Below are 14,619 nucleotides of genomic sequence, written 5' to 3'. Positions count from 1 at the left end.
TTGGAGCAATATCTTCGCTCTCAGCACGTATTCGCAGTTTGAAATTACGACTTTTTATACCGAAAATATTCCAATGACAGAAAGTAGCTATGGGTCACATTTTGCCCAAACCCTCCCAGCAGTTTTCAAAATATCCCAAATATCCTAAATTTGGCGCTTGAGCCATATTTTGGAGCCAAATTCTGGCTCTCTGCACGTATTCGCCGTTTGAAATTACTACTTTTTTTTTACCGAAAATATGCAAATTACTGAGAGCAGCGATGGATCACATTTTGCCCAAACCCTCCCTGCAGTTTTCAAAATATCCCAAACTTCCCAAATTCGACACTTGAACTATATTTTGGAGCCAAATTCTGGCTCTCTGCACGCATTCGCAGTTTGAAATTACGATTTCTTTTACAGAAAATTTGCCAATTACTGAGCGCGGCGATGGGTCAGTTTTTTCCCAAACCCTCCCTGCAGTTTCCAAAATATCCCAAACCTCCCAAATTCGACGCGGGAGCCACAATTTGGAGCCAAATTCAAGCTCTCTGCACGTATTCGCCGTTTGAAATTACGACTTTTTATACCGAAAATATGCCAATTACTGAGAGCGGCGATGGGTCAGTTTTTGCCCAAACCCTCCCCGGCCGTTTTCAAAATATCCCAAACATCCCAAATTCAAGCCTTGAGCCATATTTAGAGACAAATTCTGGCTCTCTGCACGTATTCGCAGTTTGAAATTACGAATTTTACAAAGAATATATGCCAATTACTGGGAGCGGCGATGGGTCACATTTTGCCCTAACCCCCCCCCCCGCTTCTGTTTTCAAAATATCCCAAATATCCTAAATTCGACCCTTGAGCAATATTTTGGAGCTTAATTCTTGCTCTTTGCACGTATTCGCAGTTTGAAATTACAAATTCTATACCGAATATATACCAATTACTGGGAGCGGCGATGGGTCACATTTTGCCCAAACCCCCCCCCCCACTGCAGTTTTTAAAATATCACAAACATACCAAGTTCGACACTTGAGCCATATTTAGGAGCCAAATTGTGGCTCTTTTCACGTATTCGCAGTGTGAAATTACTACTTTTTATACCAAAAATATGCCAATTACTGAACCAAAATCTGGACCTCTGCACGTATTCGCAGTTTTAGATTATGACTTTTTATACCGAAAATATGCCTATTGCTGAGATCGGCGATGGGTCACATTTTACCCAAACCCCCCTGCAGTTTTCAAAATATCCCAAACATCCCAAATTCGACCCTTGAGCCATTTTTTGGAGCCAAATTCCGGACTTCTGCACGTATTCGCAGTTTGAAATTACGACTTTTTATACCGAAAATATGCCAATTACTGAAAGCGGCTATGGATCACATTTTGCCCAAACCCTCCCTGCAGTTTTCAAAAATCACAAACATCCCAAATTCGACGCTTGAGCCATATTTTGGAGCCAAATTCTCGCTCACTGCACTTATTCGCAGTTTGAAATAACGACTTTTTATACCGAAATAATCAAATTACTGAGTGCAGCGATGGGTCACATTTTGCCCAAACCCTCCCTGCACTTTTCAAAATATCGCAAACATCCCAAATTCGACGCTTGAGCAATATTTTGGAGCCAAATTCTCGTTCTCTGCACGTATTTGCAGTTTAAAATTACGATTTTTTATACCGAATATATGCCAATTACTGAGAGTAGCGATGGGTTACATTTTACCCAAACCTACCCTGCAGTTTTCAAAATATCCCAAACATCCCCAATTCGACCCTTGAACCATAATTAGGAGCCAAATTCTCGGTATCGGCATGTATTCGCAGTTTGATATTACGACTTTTTTTACCGAAAATATGCCAATTACTATTTGCGGCGATGGATCACATTTTACCAAACACTCCCTGCAGTTTTCAAAATGTCCCAAACATTACAAAATCGCTTGTATTTGTAGACCCCTCCTAACCGCTCTGCATACTCCGCCTCCTCGCAGGTCGCACACCAAACCTGTGTCATGTTAGGTTAGGGTCTGTAAGTTTCATTTCTTTGAACTGTAACCTGGGGCTTGTCCTCTCCCCCAGTTCGGTTGAGATGATCTACCTCCACAGCTGCTCTAACAAGGTGGTCCTTTAAAGACTTACCTCGCCTCCAGGCGATCATAGGAGGGTTTTGTGGGAATTTTACCTAGGATGGATGTTCACTGTACGTTTCCCTCATCCATGTCCATACTTCTTGGAGTTTTATCTTAAGCTGTGCTGCAAGGCCGGGGAAGAAAATGGTTGGAAGAATCCATCTCTTGTCTTCTACCTCTTGTGTTCTAGGTCTAAGTAGCTCTGCCCTTGTTTTTTCTCTGAGTTTCTCCTGGGCCGTATGTATTATTGTCTCTGGGTAGTCTCTGTTCCTAAACATATCCCATAGGTCATCAAGCTGGGGATATAGAGTCTCTTCTTTGCTGTTAATCCTCTTGAGTCTGAGTCCAAGTGAATAGGGTAGCGATTTCTTCAAGGCTAGTGGGTGGCTCGAGTCAAATTTCAGATACGTATGAAGGTTAGTCGGTTTATAGTATGCCTTCGTATGCAGATTCCTGGTTAGCTGGTCTATATACACTGTTGTATCTAGGAAATTAATCGTGGAGTCTCTGTGCTCGAGGGTAAACTTAAGGTTTTCATGAACTGTATTTGACCATGAAAAGAAACCTTCTAGGCGCGGGAAACTGTCCTCCACTATTCCGAAGATGTCATCTATGTAACGGAAATATACCGTCGGTCCGTCCTTCCTGTGGGATCGTTTCCTCTCGAACACTACATGCACAAATATTTCAGCGATTGCCACACTACTGGATGCTCCTATCGCTGTACCCTTGGTTTGCTGGTATGCCCGTCCTTCAAATTGCAAAAGAATGTATCTCATTACATGGAGGATGGCCTCCTCAAGAGTTTCTTTCGAGGGGGTCCTCCATACTCCAGCGTCTTGAAGTTCCTGTCTGATTTTTGCTCTGTTATCTGTAAAGAAAGATGCTACTACCTTTGCAGCTTCTCTCTGTGGCATGCTCGGGTAGAGCGATGCCACATCCATGGAAAAAAGGCTGGCCCCTCTCGGGACGGGACCTTTAATTTCTGCAATTTTCTTGAGGAAATCCGTCGTACCTTTGATTCTTTCCGGTAGTAGGCGTAGTAAGGGGTTCAGAAGGGCTGTGCAGATCCAGTCTACCGGCCTTGTTGGGGCCCGGCAGCCGCTTAGAACCGGTCTCCCTTGCCACGTTCCTGTTGTTTCTTCTAGTGCTTTATGGATCTTTGGTAATAGGTAGAGGTGGGGAATGATGGATTCAAAGGCTAGGAAGAAATCTCTCGCACCTGCCTGCATGAGTCCTCCTTTCCCGTCCCCAGTCTTGTTTTCGAACAGCTTGAAGACTATCCTTTTACTCCTCGTTTGGGCGTTTCTAAGCGCATCATCCTGGTTGTGTATCTGTTTGTAGGCTGCAGTGTCTGCCAGGTGCCTCTCATCTCGTTCCTGTAGTTGTCCTTTCTCCAGGCGACGACAGTACCTCCCTTGTCCGCCGGTTTTATCACAATATCCGTGCGTCCTTTCAGCGTTGATAGGGCGTCCCTCTCCTCCCTTGAGAGATTGCAGTTGCGTCGTCGTTCCGCACCACGCTTGAGGTCGACCTTCATTTGCTGGATTACCGGTTTAAGGCCTACTAGGTTGTAGTTTAGGCACTGGACTGGTTTGCTGGGGTGGAAATACCTAAAAGAGAGGGAGAGTTTAGTTCTTTTAATTGCTCCCTGTGACTTACCTTGCTCCGGCCGGAGGTTGCTCCAAACTTGGTTGATACTAGTTTCCAAGTTGTTGCACAGATCCTCTATCGCATCTTCTCTCTTCTTAGGCGCCGGAGGGCCTATCAAGAATGTAAGTCCCTTTTCCAACAGCTTCCTCTCCTGTTCAGTAAGGGGTACCTCAGAGACAACTGTCTGTTTCAATTGTCCTCTTTTCTTCCTTAATTCCTGTCGTTCCCTGAGTTTCTCCGATCTCCACCGTTCCACCCTCTGTCTCTGTCTCTTCTTTGTTGATCTCGGTTCGTGCTGTTCCAGCGCTTGGGTCTGTTGTTGTTCTCCTGGTTCCGATTGTTGCCTCTGCCCCTGTTTCTGTTTCTGAAAAAATGATTATTATTATGGCCCCTATTATTATTACTACCTCCCAGTCTGTTGTCCCTGTTATTGTTGTTGTTCCAGGCATTTTGCCCAAACCCTCCCTGCAATTTTCGAAATATCCAAAATATCCCAAACATCCCAAATTCGACGCTTGAACTATATTTTGGAGCCAATTTCTGGCTAACTGCACGTATTTGCAGTTTGAAATTACGACTTTTTATACCGAAAATATGCCAATTACTGAGAGCAACGATGGGTCACATTTTATAAAACCCCTCCACTGGTTTTCAAAATATATAAAACATTCCAAATTCGACGCTTGGTCATATTTTGGAGACAAATTCTGGCTTTCTGCACGTATTCGAAGCATGAAATTACAACTTTTTATACCGAAAAAATGACAATTACTGAGAGCGGCGATGGGTCACATTTTGCCCAAACCCCCTTGCAGTTTTCAAAATATCCCAAACATCCCAAATTCGACCCTTAAGCTATAATTTGGAGCCAAATTCTGGCTCTCTGCTTACATTCGCAGTTTGAAATTACGACTTTTTATACCGAAAATATGCCAATTACTGAGAGCGGCGATGGATCACATTTTGCCCAAACCCTCCCTGCAGTTTTCAAAAGATCCTAAACATCCGAAATTCGGCGCTGGAACCACAATTTGGAGCCAAATTCTAGCTCTCTGCACGTATTCGCCGTTTGAAATTACGACTTTTTATACAGAAAATATGTCAGTTTGTATCATTTTTATCGTATATTTAATGAATTATTAACAATAAACTGGAAATTCACAAAAACGTTGAAAAGCAGCAAAATATTGCCTAATTCGATGATATTTTGTTTATATCACATAAAGGAAAAGGGGGATGATAAACGTCAAAATATTACTAAATTCGATGATTTATAGTACGAAACAAAATGCAAGAAAACTTGCTTAAAATGCAATATTATGCGAAATTCTGAGATTTGAAGGCCAAATCAAATATCGTGATACTACATGAAAAAGTATCGAAATATTGGTAAAAACTAATATATTTACGTAATATCAAACTACACGAAAAACGTGAAAAAAATCACTATTAAACCAAATGTAATGATTTTAACTTCGAATCATAAAGCGAGGTTTCGTATTATTTAGATCCAAAAAAATACATATGACAATGTTGTTTCCAATACAAATGATAAAAATCAATGTGTTTTCATAAGAATAAACTAAAATATTCCCGATTTTCCTCATAGTTCATGAGCTCTGATAGCTCAAGCGTCTAATTTGGGATGTTTGCGATATTTTGAAATCTGCAGGGGGTGGGTGGCAAAATGTGACCCATCGCTGCTCTCAGTAATTGGCATATTTTCGGTATAAAAAGTCGCAATTTCAAACTGCGAATACGTGCAGAGAGCCAGAATTTGGCTCCAAAATTTGGCTTAATCGATGAATTTGGGATGTTTGGGATATTTTGAAAACTGCATTGGGGGTAAAAATATGACCCATCGCCGCTCTCAGTAATTGGCATATTTTCGGTATAAAAAGTCATAATTTCAAACTGCGAATACGGGAAGAGAGGACGCATTAGGCTCTAAAATATGGTTAAGCGTCGAATTTGGGATGTTTTGGATATTTTGAAAACTGCAGGTAGGATTTGTTCAAAATGTGATCTTCGCCGTTCTCAGTAATTGGCATATTTGCGGTATAAAAAGTCATAATTTCATACTGCGAATACATGCAGAGAGCCATAATTTGGCTCCAAAATATGGCTCAAGGGTCGAATTTGGGATGTTTGGGATATTTTGAAAACTACAGGGGGGTTTGGGCAATATGTGACCCATCGCAGCTCTCAGTAATTGGCATATTTTCGGTACAAAAAGTCGTAATTTCAAACTGCGAATATGTGCAGAGAGCTAGAATTTGGCTCCCAACTGTGGCTCAAGCGTCGAATTTGGGATGTTTGGGATATTTTGGAAACTGCAGGGTGGGTTTGGGCAAAATGTGACTCATCGCCGCTCACAGTAATTGGCTTATTTTTGGAATAAAATTCGTAATTTCAAACTGCGAATCCGTGCAGAGAGCTACAATTTTGCTCCAAAATATGGCTCAAGCGTCGAATTTGGGATGTTTGGGATATATATAAAAACTGCAGGGGGGTTTGGGCAAAATGTGATCCTTCGTCGCTATCAGTAATTGGCATATATTCGGTATAAAAATTCGTAATTTCAAACTGCAAATACGTACAGAGAGCGAGAATTTGGCTCCAAAATATAGCTCAAAGGTCGAATTGTGGATGTTTGGGATATTTTGAAAACTACTGGCGGGTTTGGGCAAATATTGCATTTTAAGCAAGTTTTCTTGCATTTTGTTTCATACTAAAATTCATCGAATTTAGTAATATTTGGACGTTTATCATCTCCCTTTTCCTTTATGTGATATCATCGAATTAGGCAATATTTTACTGTTTTTCCACGTTTTTGTAAATTTTCAGTTTATTGTTATTAATTCATTAATTATTCGATAAAAATTATGCAAACATATAATTGATTAGAAATTAACCTTAAATACTTAATTTTCAATCAACTATTTGTTTCTCGTTAAAATACTGAGAAAGATATTGAAAAGGGTAGAATTTCTGTTTTTATTGCATATATTCAACGTATTCGCAGTATGAAATTATGATTTTTTATACCGCAAATATGCCAATTACTGAGAACGGCGAAGGTCATATTTTGCACAAATCCTACCTGCAGTTTTCAAAATATCCAAAACATCCCAAATTCGACGCTTAACCATATTTTGGAGCCTAATTCGGGCTCTCTTCACGTATTCGCAGTTTGAAATTATGATTTTTATACCGAAAATATGCCAATTACTGAGAGCAGCGATGGATCATATTTTGCCCAAACCCCCAATGCAGTTTTCAAAATATCCCAAACATCCCAAATTCAACGACTGAGCCATATTTTGGAGCCAAATTCTGGCACTCTGCACGTATTCGCAGTTTGAAATTACGACTTTTTATACCGAAAATATGCCAATTACTGATAGCAGCGATGGGTCACATTTCCCCCCCCCCTGCAGTTTTCGAAATATCGCAAATATCCCAAATTAGACGCTTGAGCTATCAGAGCTCATGAGCAATGAGGAAAATCAGGAACATTTTAGTTAATTCTAATGAAAACACATTGATTTTTATCATTTGTATTGGAAACAACATTGTCATATGTCTTTTCTTGGATCTAAATAATACGAAACCTCGCTTTATGATTCGAAGTTAAAATCCAAAAATTTGGAATAATAGTGACTTTTTCACGTTTTTCATGTAGTTTGATATTACGTAAATATATTCATTTTTTACCAATATTTCGATACTATTTCATGTAGTATCACGATATGTGATTTGGCCTTCATATCTCAGATTTTCGCATAATATTGCATTTTAAGCAAGTTTTCTTGCATTTTGTTTCGTACTAAACATCATCGAATTAAGCAATATTTTGACGTTTATCATCCCCTTTTCCTTTATGTGATTTAAACAAAATATCATCGAATTAGGCAATATTTTGCCGTTTTTCAACGTTTTTGTGAATTTTCAGTTTGCTATTAATTCATTAAATATACGTAAATATATTCATTTTTACCAATATTTCGATACTATTTCATGTAGTATCACGATATGTGATTTGGCCTTCAAATCTCAGTATTTCGCATAATATTGCATTTTAAGCAAGTTTTCTTGCATTTTGTTTCGTACTAAAAATCATCGAATTTAGTAATATTTTGACGTTTATCATCTCCCTTTTCCTTTATGTGATATAAACAAAATATCATCGAATTAGGCAATATTTTGGCAATATTTAGACCCTTGAGCAATATTTTGGAGCTAAATTCTGGCTTTCTGCACGTATTCGCATTTTGAAAATACGACTTTTTATACCGAAAATATGCTAATTACTGCGAGCAGCGATGGATCACTTTTTGTCCAAACCCCTCCCTGTAGTTTTCAAAATATCCCAAACATCACAAATTTGACGAATTCGCAGTTTAATGAATATAAACGTCTAAATATTGCTAAATTCAATGATTTTAGTACTAAACAAAATGCAAGAAAACTTGCTTAAAAATGTAATATTATGCGAAATTCTGAGATTTGCAGGTCAAATCACATATCATGAGAAAACATAAAGTAGAATCGAAATATTGGTAAAAATAAATATTTTTATTAAAATCAAACTACATGAAAAACGCGAAAAAAGTCCCTATATTACCAAATTTTAAGGACTTTTAGATCAAATCATAAAGCGAGGTTTCGTGTTATTTTGATTCTTGAAAAGACATATGAAAATGTTGTTTCCAATGCAAATGATAAAAATCAATGTGTTTCATTAGAATTAACTAAAATGTTCCTGATTTTCCGTTTATATTACCGATAGAAGATGTAGGCGTAAAACAGCTCTAATCTGGCTGAAAAGTCAATATATGCAATAAAAACAGAACTTCTCTACAATTCAATATCTTACCCAGCATTTTAACGAGGTACAAATAGTTGATTGAAAATGAAGTATTTAAGGTTATTATCTAATCATTTTAATCATTAATCATAATTATTATGTGTTTGCATCATTTTTATCGTATATATAATGAATTAATACCAATAAACTGAAAATTCACATAAACGTGGAAAAACGGATAAATATTGCCTAAATCGATGATATTTGATTTAAATCACATAAAGGAAAAGGGGATGATAAACGTCACAATATTGCTAAATTCGATGATTTTGAGTACAAAACAAAATGCAAGAAAACTTGCTTAAAAATACAATATTATGCGAAATTCTGAGATTTGCACGCCAAATCACACAACGTGAGAAAACATGAAGTAGCATCGAATTATTGGTTAATACGAATATATTTACCCAAAATCACACTACGTGAAAAACGTGAAAAAAGTCACTATATAACCAAATTTGAGGATTTTTACTTCCTATAATAGAGCGAGGTTTCGTGGCTCAAAATATGGCTCAAGCATCGAGATTGGGATGTTTGGGATATTTTGAGAGCTGCAGGGGGGGGTTTGGGCAAAATGTGACCCATCGTCGCTCTCAGTAACTGGCATATTTTTGGTATAAAAATCATAATTTCAAACTGCGAATACGAGCAGAGAGCCAGAATTTGGCTCCATAATATGGCTCAAGCGTCGAATTTAGGATGTTTGGAATATTTTAAAAACTGCAAGGGGGTTTGGGAAAAATGTGACCCATCACTGCTCTCAGTAATTTACATATTTTCGGTATACAAATTCGTAATTTCAAACTGCGAGTACGTGCAGAGAACCAGAATTTGGCTCCAAAATATAGTTCAAGCATCGAATTTGGGAAGTTTATCATGTTTTAAAAACTGCAGGGAGGGTTTGGGCAAAATGTGATCCATCGCCGCTTTCAGTAATTGGCATATTTTCGGTGTAAAAATTCGTAATTTCAAACTGCGAATACGTGAAGAGAGCCAGAATTTGGATCCAAAATGTGGCTCAAGGGTCAAATTTGGGATGTTTGGGATATTTTGAAAACTGCAGGGGTGTTTCGGCAAAATGTGACCCCGCGCCGCTCTAAGTATTTGGCATGTTTTCGGTACAAAAAGTCGTAATTTCAAACTGCGAATACGTGCACAGAGAATTAATTTGGCTGCAAAATATGGCTCAAGCGTCGAATTTTTATTGTTTGGGATATTTTGAAAACTGCAGAGTGGGTTTGGCAAAGTGTGATCCATCGCAGCTTTCAGTAATTGGCTTAATTTCGGTATAAATAGTCGTAATTTCAAACTGCTAATACGTGAAGAGAACAAAAATTTTGCTCCAAAATATGGCTCAAGGGTCGAATTTGAGATGTTTGGGATATTTTGAAAACAGCAGGGGGGGTTTGGGCGAAATGGGACTAATCGCCGCTCTCAGTAATTGGCTTTTTTTCGGTATAAAATGTCGTAATTTCAATCTGCAAATACGTGCAGAGAGCCAGAATTTGGCTCCAAAATATGGCTCAAGGGTCGAATTTGAGATGTTTGGGATATTTTGGAAACTGCAGAGGGGTTTGGGCAAGATGTGACCCATCGCCGCTCTCAGTAACTGGCATATTGTCGGTATAAAAAGTCGTAATTTCAAACTGCGAATACGTGAATAGAGTCAGAATTTGGCTCCAAAATATGGCTCAAGCGTCGAAATTAGGTGCAATGTATGACCTATCGCTGCTCCCAGTAATTGGCATATATTCGGTATAAAAAATCCTAATTTCAAACTGCGAATACGTGCAGAGAGCGAGAATTTGGCTGCAAAATGTTGCTCAAGCGTCGAATTTGGGATGTTTGCGATATTTTGAAAAGTGCATGAAGGGTTTGGGCAAAATGTGACCCACGCTGCTCTCAGTAATTGGCATATTTTCGGTATAAAAAGTAGTAATTTCAAACTCTGAATACGTGCAGATGTCCGGAATTTGTCTCCAAAATATGGCTCAAGGGTCGAATTTGGAATATTTGGGATATTTTGAAAACTGCAAAATGTGACCCATCGCCTCTCTCAGTATTTTGCATATTTTCGGTGTAAAAAGTGGTAATTTCAAACGGCGAATACGTGCAAAGGGCCAGAATTTTGCTCCTACATATGGCTCTAGCGTCGAATTTTGGATGTTTTGGATATTTCGAAAACTGCCTGGGAGGGTTTAGGCCAAATTTGACCCATCGCGGCTCTCAGTAATTGGCAAATTTTCGGTATAAAAATTCTTAATTTCAAACCGCGAATACGTGCAGAGAGGCAGAATTTGCCTCCACAATATGGCTCAAGCGTCGAAATTAGGAAGTTTGGGATATTTGAAAACTGCAGGGAGTGTTTGGGCAAAATGTTATCCGTCGACGCCTATAGTAATTGGCATATTTTCTGTATAAAAATTCGTATTTCCAAACTGCGAATACGTTCAGAGAGCCAGAATTTGGGTAAAAAATATGGCTCATGGGTCGAATTTGGTATGTTTGGGATATTTTGAAAACTGCAGAGTGGTTAGCGCATAATGTGACCTATCGCTGCTCTCAGTAATTGGCATATTTTCGGTATAAAAATTCGTAAATTCAAACTGCTAATAAGTGCAGAGAGCCAGAATTTGGTTCCTAAAAATGACTCAAGTGTCGAATTTGAGATGTTTGAGATATTTTGAATACTGCAGGGGGGGTTTGGGCAAAATGTGACTTATCGCTGCTGTCATTAATTGGCATATTTTCGAAATAAAAAATCGTAATTTCAAACTGCGAATACGTGCCAAGAGCGAGAATTCGGTTCCAAAATATGGCTCAAGGGTCGAAATTGGGATGTTTGGGATATTTAGAAAACTGCAGGGGGGGTTTGGGCAAAATGTAACCAATCACCACTCTCAGTTATTGACATATTTTCAGTATAAAAAGGCTTAATTTCAAACTGCGAATACGAGCAGAGAGCCAGAATTTGGCTCGAAAACATGGCTCAAGCGTCGAATTTGGGATGTTTTTGATAGTATGAAAACTGCAGGGGGGGCGGGAGGGCAAAATGTGACCCATCGGTGCTCCCAGTAATTGGCATATTTTCGGTATAAAATTAGTAATTTCACACAGTGAATACGTGCAGAGAGACAGAATTTTGCTCCAAAATATAGCTGGAGGGTCGAATTTGGGATGTTTGGGATATTTTGAAAACTGTAGGGGGGTTTGGGCAAAATGTGACCAATCGCCGCTCTCAGTAATTGGCATATTTTCTGTATAAAAAGTCGTAATTTCAATCTTCGAATACGTGCAGAGAGCCAGAATTTGACTCCAAAATATGGCTCAAGGGCCGAATTTGAGATGTTTGGGATATTTTGGAAACTGCAGAGGGGTTTGGGCAAGATGTGACCCATCGCCGCTGTCAGTAACTGGCATATTGTTGGTATAAAAAGTCGTAATTTCAAACTGCGAATACGTGAATAGAGTCTGAATTTGGCTCAAGCGTCCAAATAAGGAAGTTTGAAATATTTTAAAAAACTTCCAGGGGGGGGGGTTTGTGCAAAATATGACCTATACTCCCAGTAATTGGCATATAAATACGGTATAGAATTCGTAATTTCAAACTGCGAATACGTGCAGATGTCCGTAATTTGGCTCCAAAATATGGTTAAAGTGTCGAATTTGGGATGTTTGGGATATTTTGAAAACTGCAAAGCGTGACCCATCGCTTCTCTCAGTAATTGGCATATTTTCAGTATAAAAAGAAATAATTTCAAACTGCGAATACTTCAAAAGAGCCAGAATTTGGCTCCAAAATATGGCACAAATTTCGAATTTGGGATGTTTGTGATATTTTGAAAACTGCAGGGGGGGGGAGGGGGGGCAAAATGTGACCCATCGCCGCTCCCAGTAATTGGCATATATTCGGTATAGCATTTGTAATTTCAAACTGCGAATACGTGCAAAGAGACAGAATTAGGCTCAAAAATATTGCTCATGGGTCGAATTTAGGATGTTTAGGATATTTTGAAAACAGCAGGGGGGGGGGGGTTGGCAAAATGTGACCCATCGCCGCTTTCAGAAATTGGCATTTTTCGATATAAAAAGTCGTAATTTCGAACTGCAAATACGTGCAGAGAGCTTGGATTAGGCTCCAAAATATGGCTCAAACGTCGAATTTTGGATGTTTGGAATGTTTTGAAAACTGCTTGGGGGGGGGGGGGTCGGCAAAATGTGACCAATCGCTGCTCTCAGTAATTTGCATATTTTCGGTATAAAAATTGGTAATTTCAAACGGCGAATACGTGCAAACGGCCAGAATTTGGCTCCTACATATAGCTCTAGCGTCGAATTAGGGATGTTTTGGATATTTCGAAAACTGCCGGGGAGGGTCTAGGCAAAATTTGACCCATCGCCGCTCCCAGTAATTGGCATATTTTCGGTATAAAATTCGTAATTTCAAACGGCGAATACGTGCAGAGAGCCAGAATTTGGCTCCAAAATATGGCTCATGGGTCGAATTTGGGATGTTTGGGATATTTTGAAAACTGCAGAGTGGTTTGGGCAAAATGTGACCGGTCTCTGCTCTCAGTAATTGGCATATTTTCGGTATAAATAGTCGTAATTTCAAACTGCGAATACGTGCAGAGAGCCAGAATTTGGTTCCTAAAAATAGCTCAAGCGTCGAATTTGGGATGTTTTGGATATTTTGAATACTGCAGGGGGGGGGGGGTTTGGGCAAAATGTGACTTATCGCTGCTGTCATTAATTGGCATATTTTCGGAATAAAAATCGTAATTTTACACTGCGAATACGTGCTGAGAGCGAGAATTGGGTTCCAAAATATGGCTCGAGGGTCGAATTTGACATGTTTGGGATATTTTGAAAACTGCAGGGGTAGTTTGGGCAAAATGTGACAAATCGCCGCTCCCAGTAATTGGCATATATTCGGTATAAAATTCGTAATTTCAAACAACGAATACTTGCAGAGAGCCAGAATTTGCCTCCAAAATATGGCTCATGCGTCGAAATTAGGAAGTTTGGGATATTTTGAAATCTGCAGTGAGTGTTTGGGTAAAATGTGATCCATCGATGATTATAGTATTTGGTATATTTTCTGTATAAAAATTCGTATTTCCAAACTGCGAATACGTTCAGAGAGCCACAATTTGGGTAAAATATATGGCTCATGGGTAGAATTTGGGATGTTTGGGATATTTTGAAAACTGCAGGGGGGTTTGGACAAACTGTGACATATCGCTGCTCTCAGTAATTGGCATATTTTCGTTATAAAGTTCGTAATTTCAAACTGCGAGTACATTCACAGAGCCAGAATTTGGCTCCAAAATATGGCTCAAGCGTCAAATTTAGAGTGTTTAGGATATTTTGAAAACTGCAGGGTAGGTTCAGGCAAATTGTGACTCATCGCCGCTCTCAGTAATAGTCATTTTTTCGGTATAAAAAGTACTAATTTCAAACTGCGAATACTTCAAAAGAGCCAGAATTTGCCTCCAAAATATGGCACAAGTGTCGAATTTGGGATGTTTGTGATATTTTGAAAACTGCAGGGACGACGAGGGGGAAAATTTGACCCATCGCCGCTCCCAGTAATTGGCATATATTCGGTATAGAATTCGAAATTTCAAACTGCGAATACGTGCAAAGAGACAGAATTAGGCTCCAAAACATTGCTCATATGTCGAATTTGGGATGTTTTGGATGTTTTAAAAACTGCAGGGGATGTTTGGGCAAAATGTGACCCATCGCCGCTTTCAGTAATTGGCATATTTTCGGTATAAAAGGTCGTAATTTCGAACTGCGAAGACGTGCAGAGAGCCAGATATAGGGTCCAAAATATGGCTCAAGCGTCGAATTTGGGATGTTTGGAATATTTTGAAAACTGCAGGGGGAGGGAGGTCGGCAAAATGTGACCAATCGCTGCTCTCAGTAATATGCATATTTTCGGTATAAAAAGTGGTAATTTCAAACGGCGAA

At 39.1% G+C, this 14,619-nt stretch overlaps 1 protein-coding gene across 1 annotated transcript; it reads right to left on the bottom strand.

Annotated features, from left to right (window-relative positions):
* Positions 1-2,170: 2,170 nt before the first annotated feature.
* LOC138355685 (uncharacterized) lies at positions 2,171-3,349 on the bottom strand. Its single transcript, XM_069311008.1, has one exon. It carries the CDS (start codon positions 3,347-3,349, stop codon positions 2,171-2,173), a length of 1,179 nt encoding a protein of 392 aa, XP_069167109.1.
* Positions 3,350-14,619: the final 11,270 nt, after the last annotated feature.

This window comes from Procambarus clarkii, chromosome 68 (assembly GCF_040958095.1).
Source record: "Procambarus clarkii isolate CNS0578487 chromosome 68, FALCON_Pclarkii_2.0, whole genome shotgun sequence".
NCBI lineage: Eukaryota > Metazoa > Arthropoda > Malacostraca > Decapoda > Cambaridae > Procambarus > Procambarus clarkii.
This window is presented reverse-complemented; position numbering and strand designations above follow the sequence as displayed.

Excerpts from the sequence above, each read along its gene's own strand:
- LOC138355685 (XM_069311008.1), bottom strand. The coding sequence starts at position 3,349 with ATGCAGGCAGGTGCGAGAGATTTCTTCCTAGCCTTTGAATCCATCATT.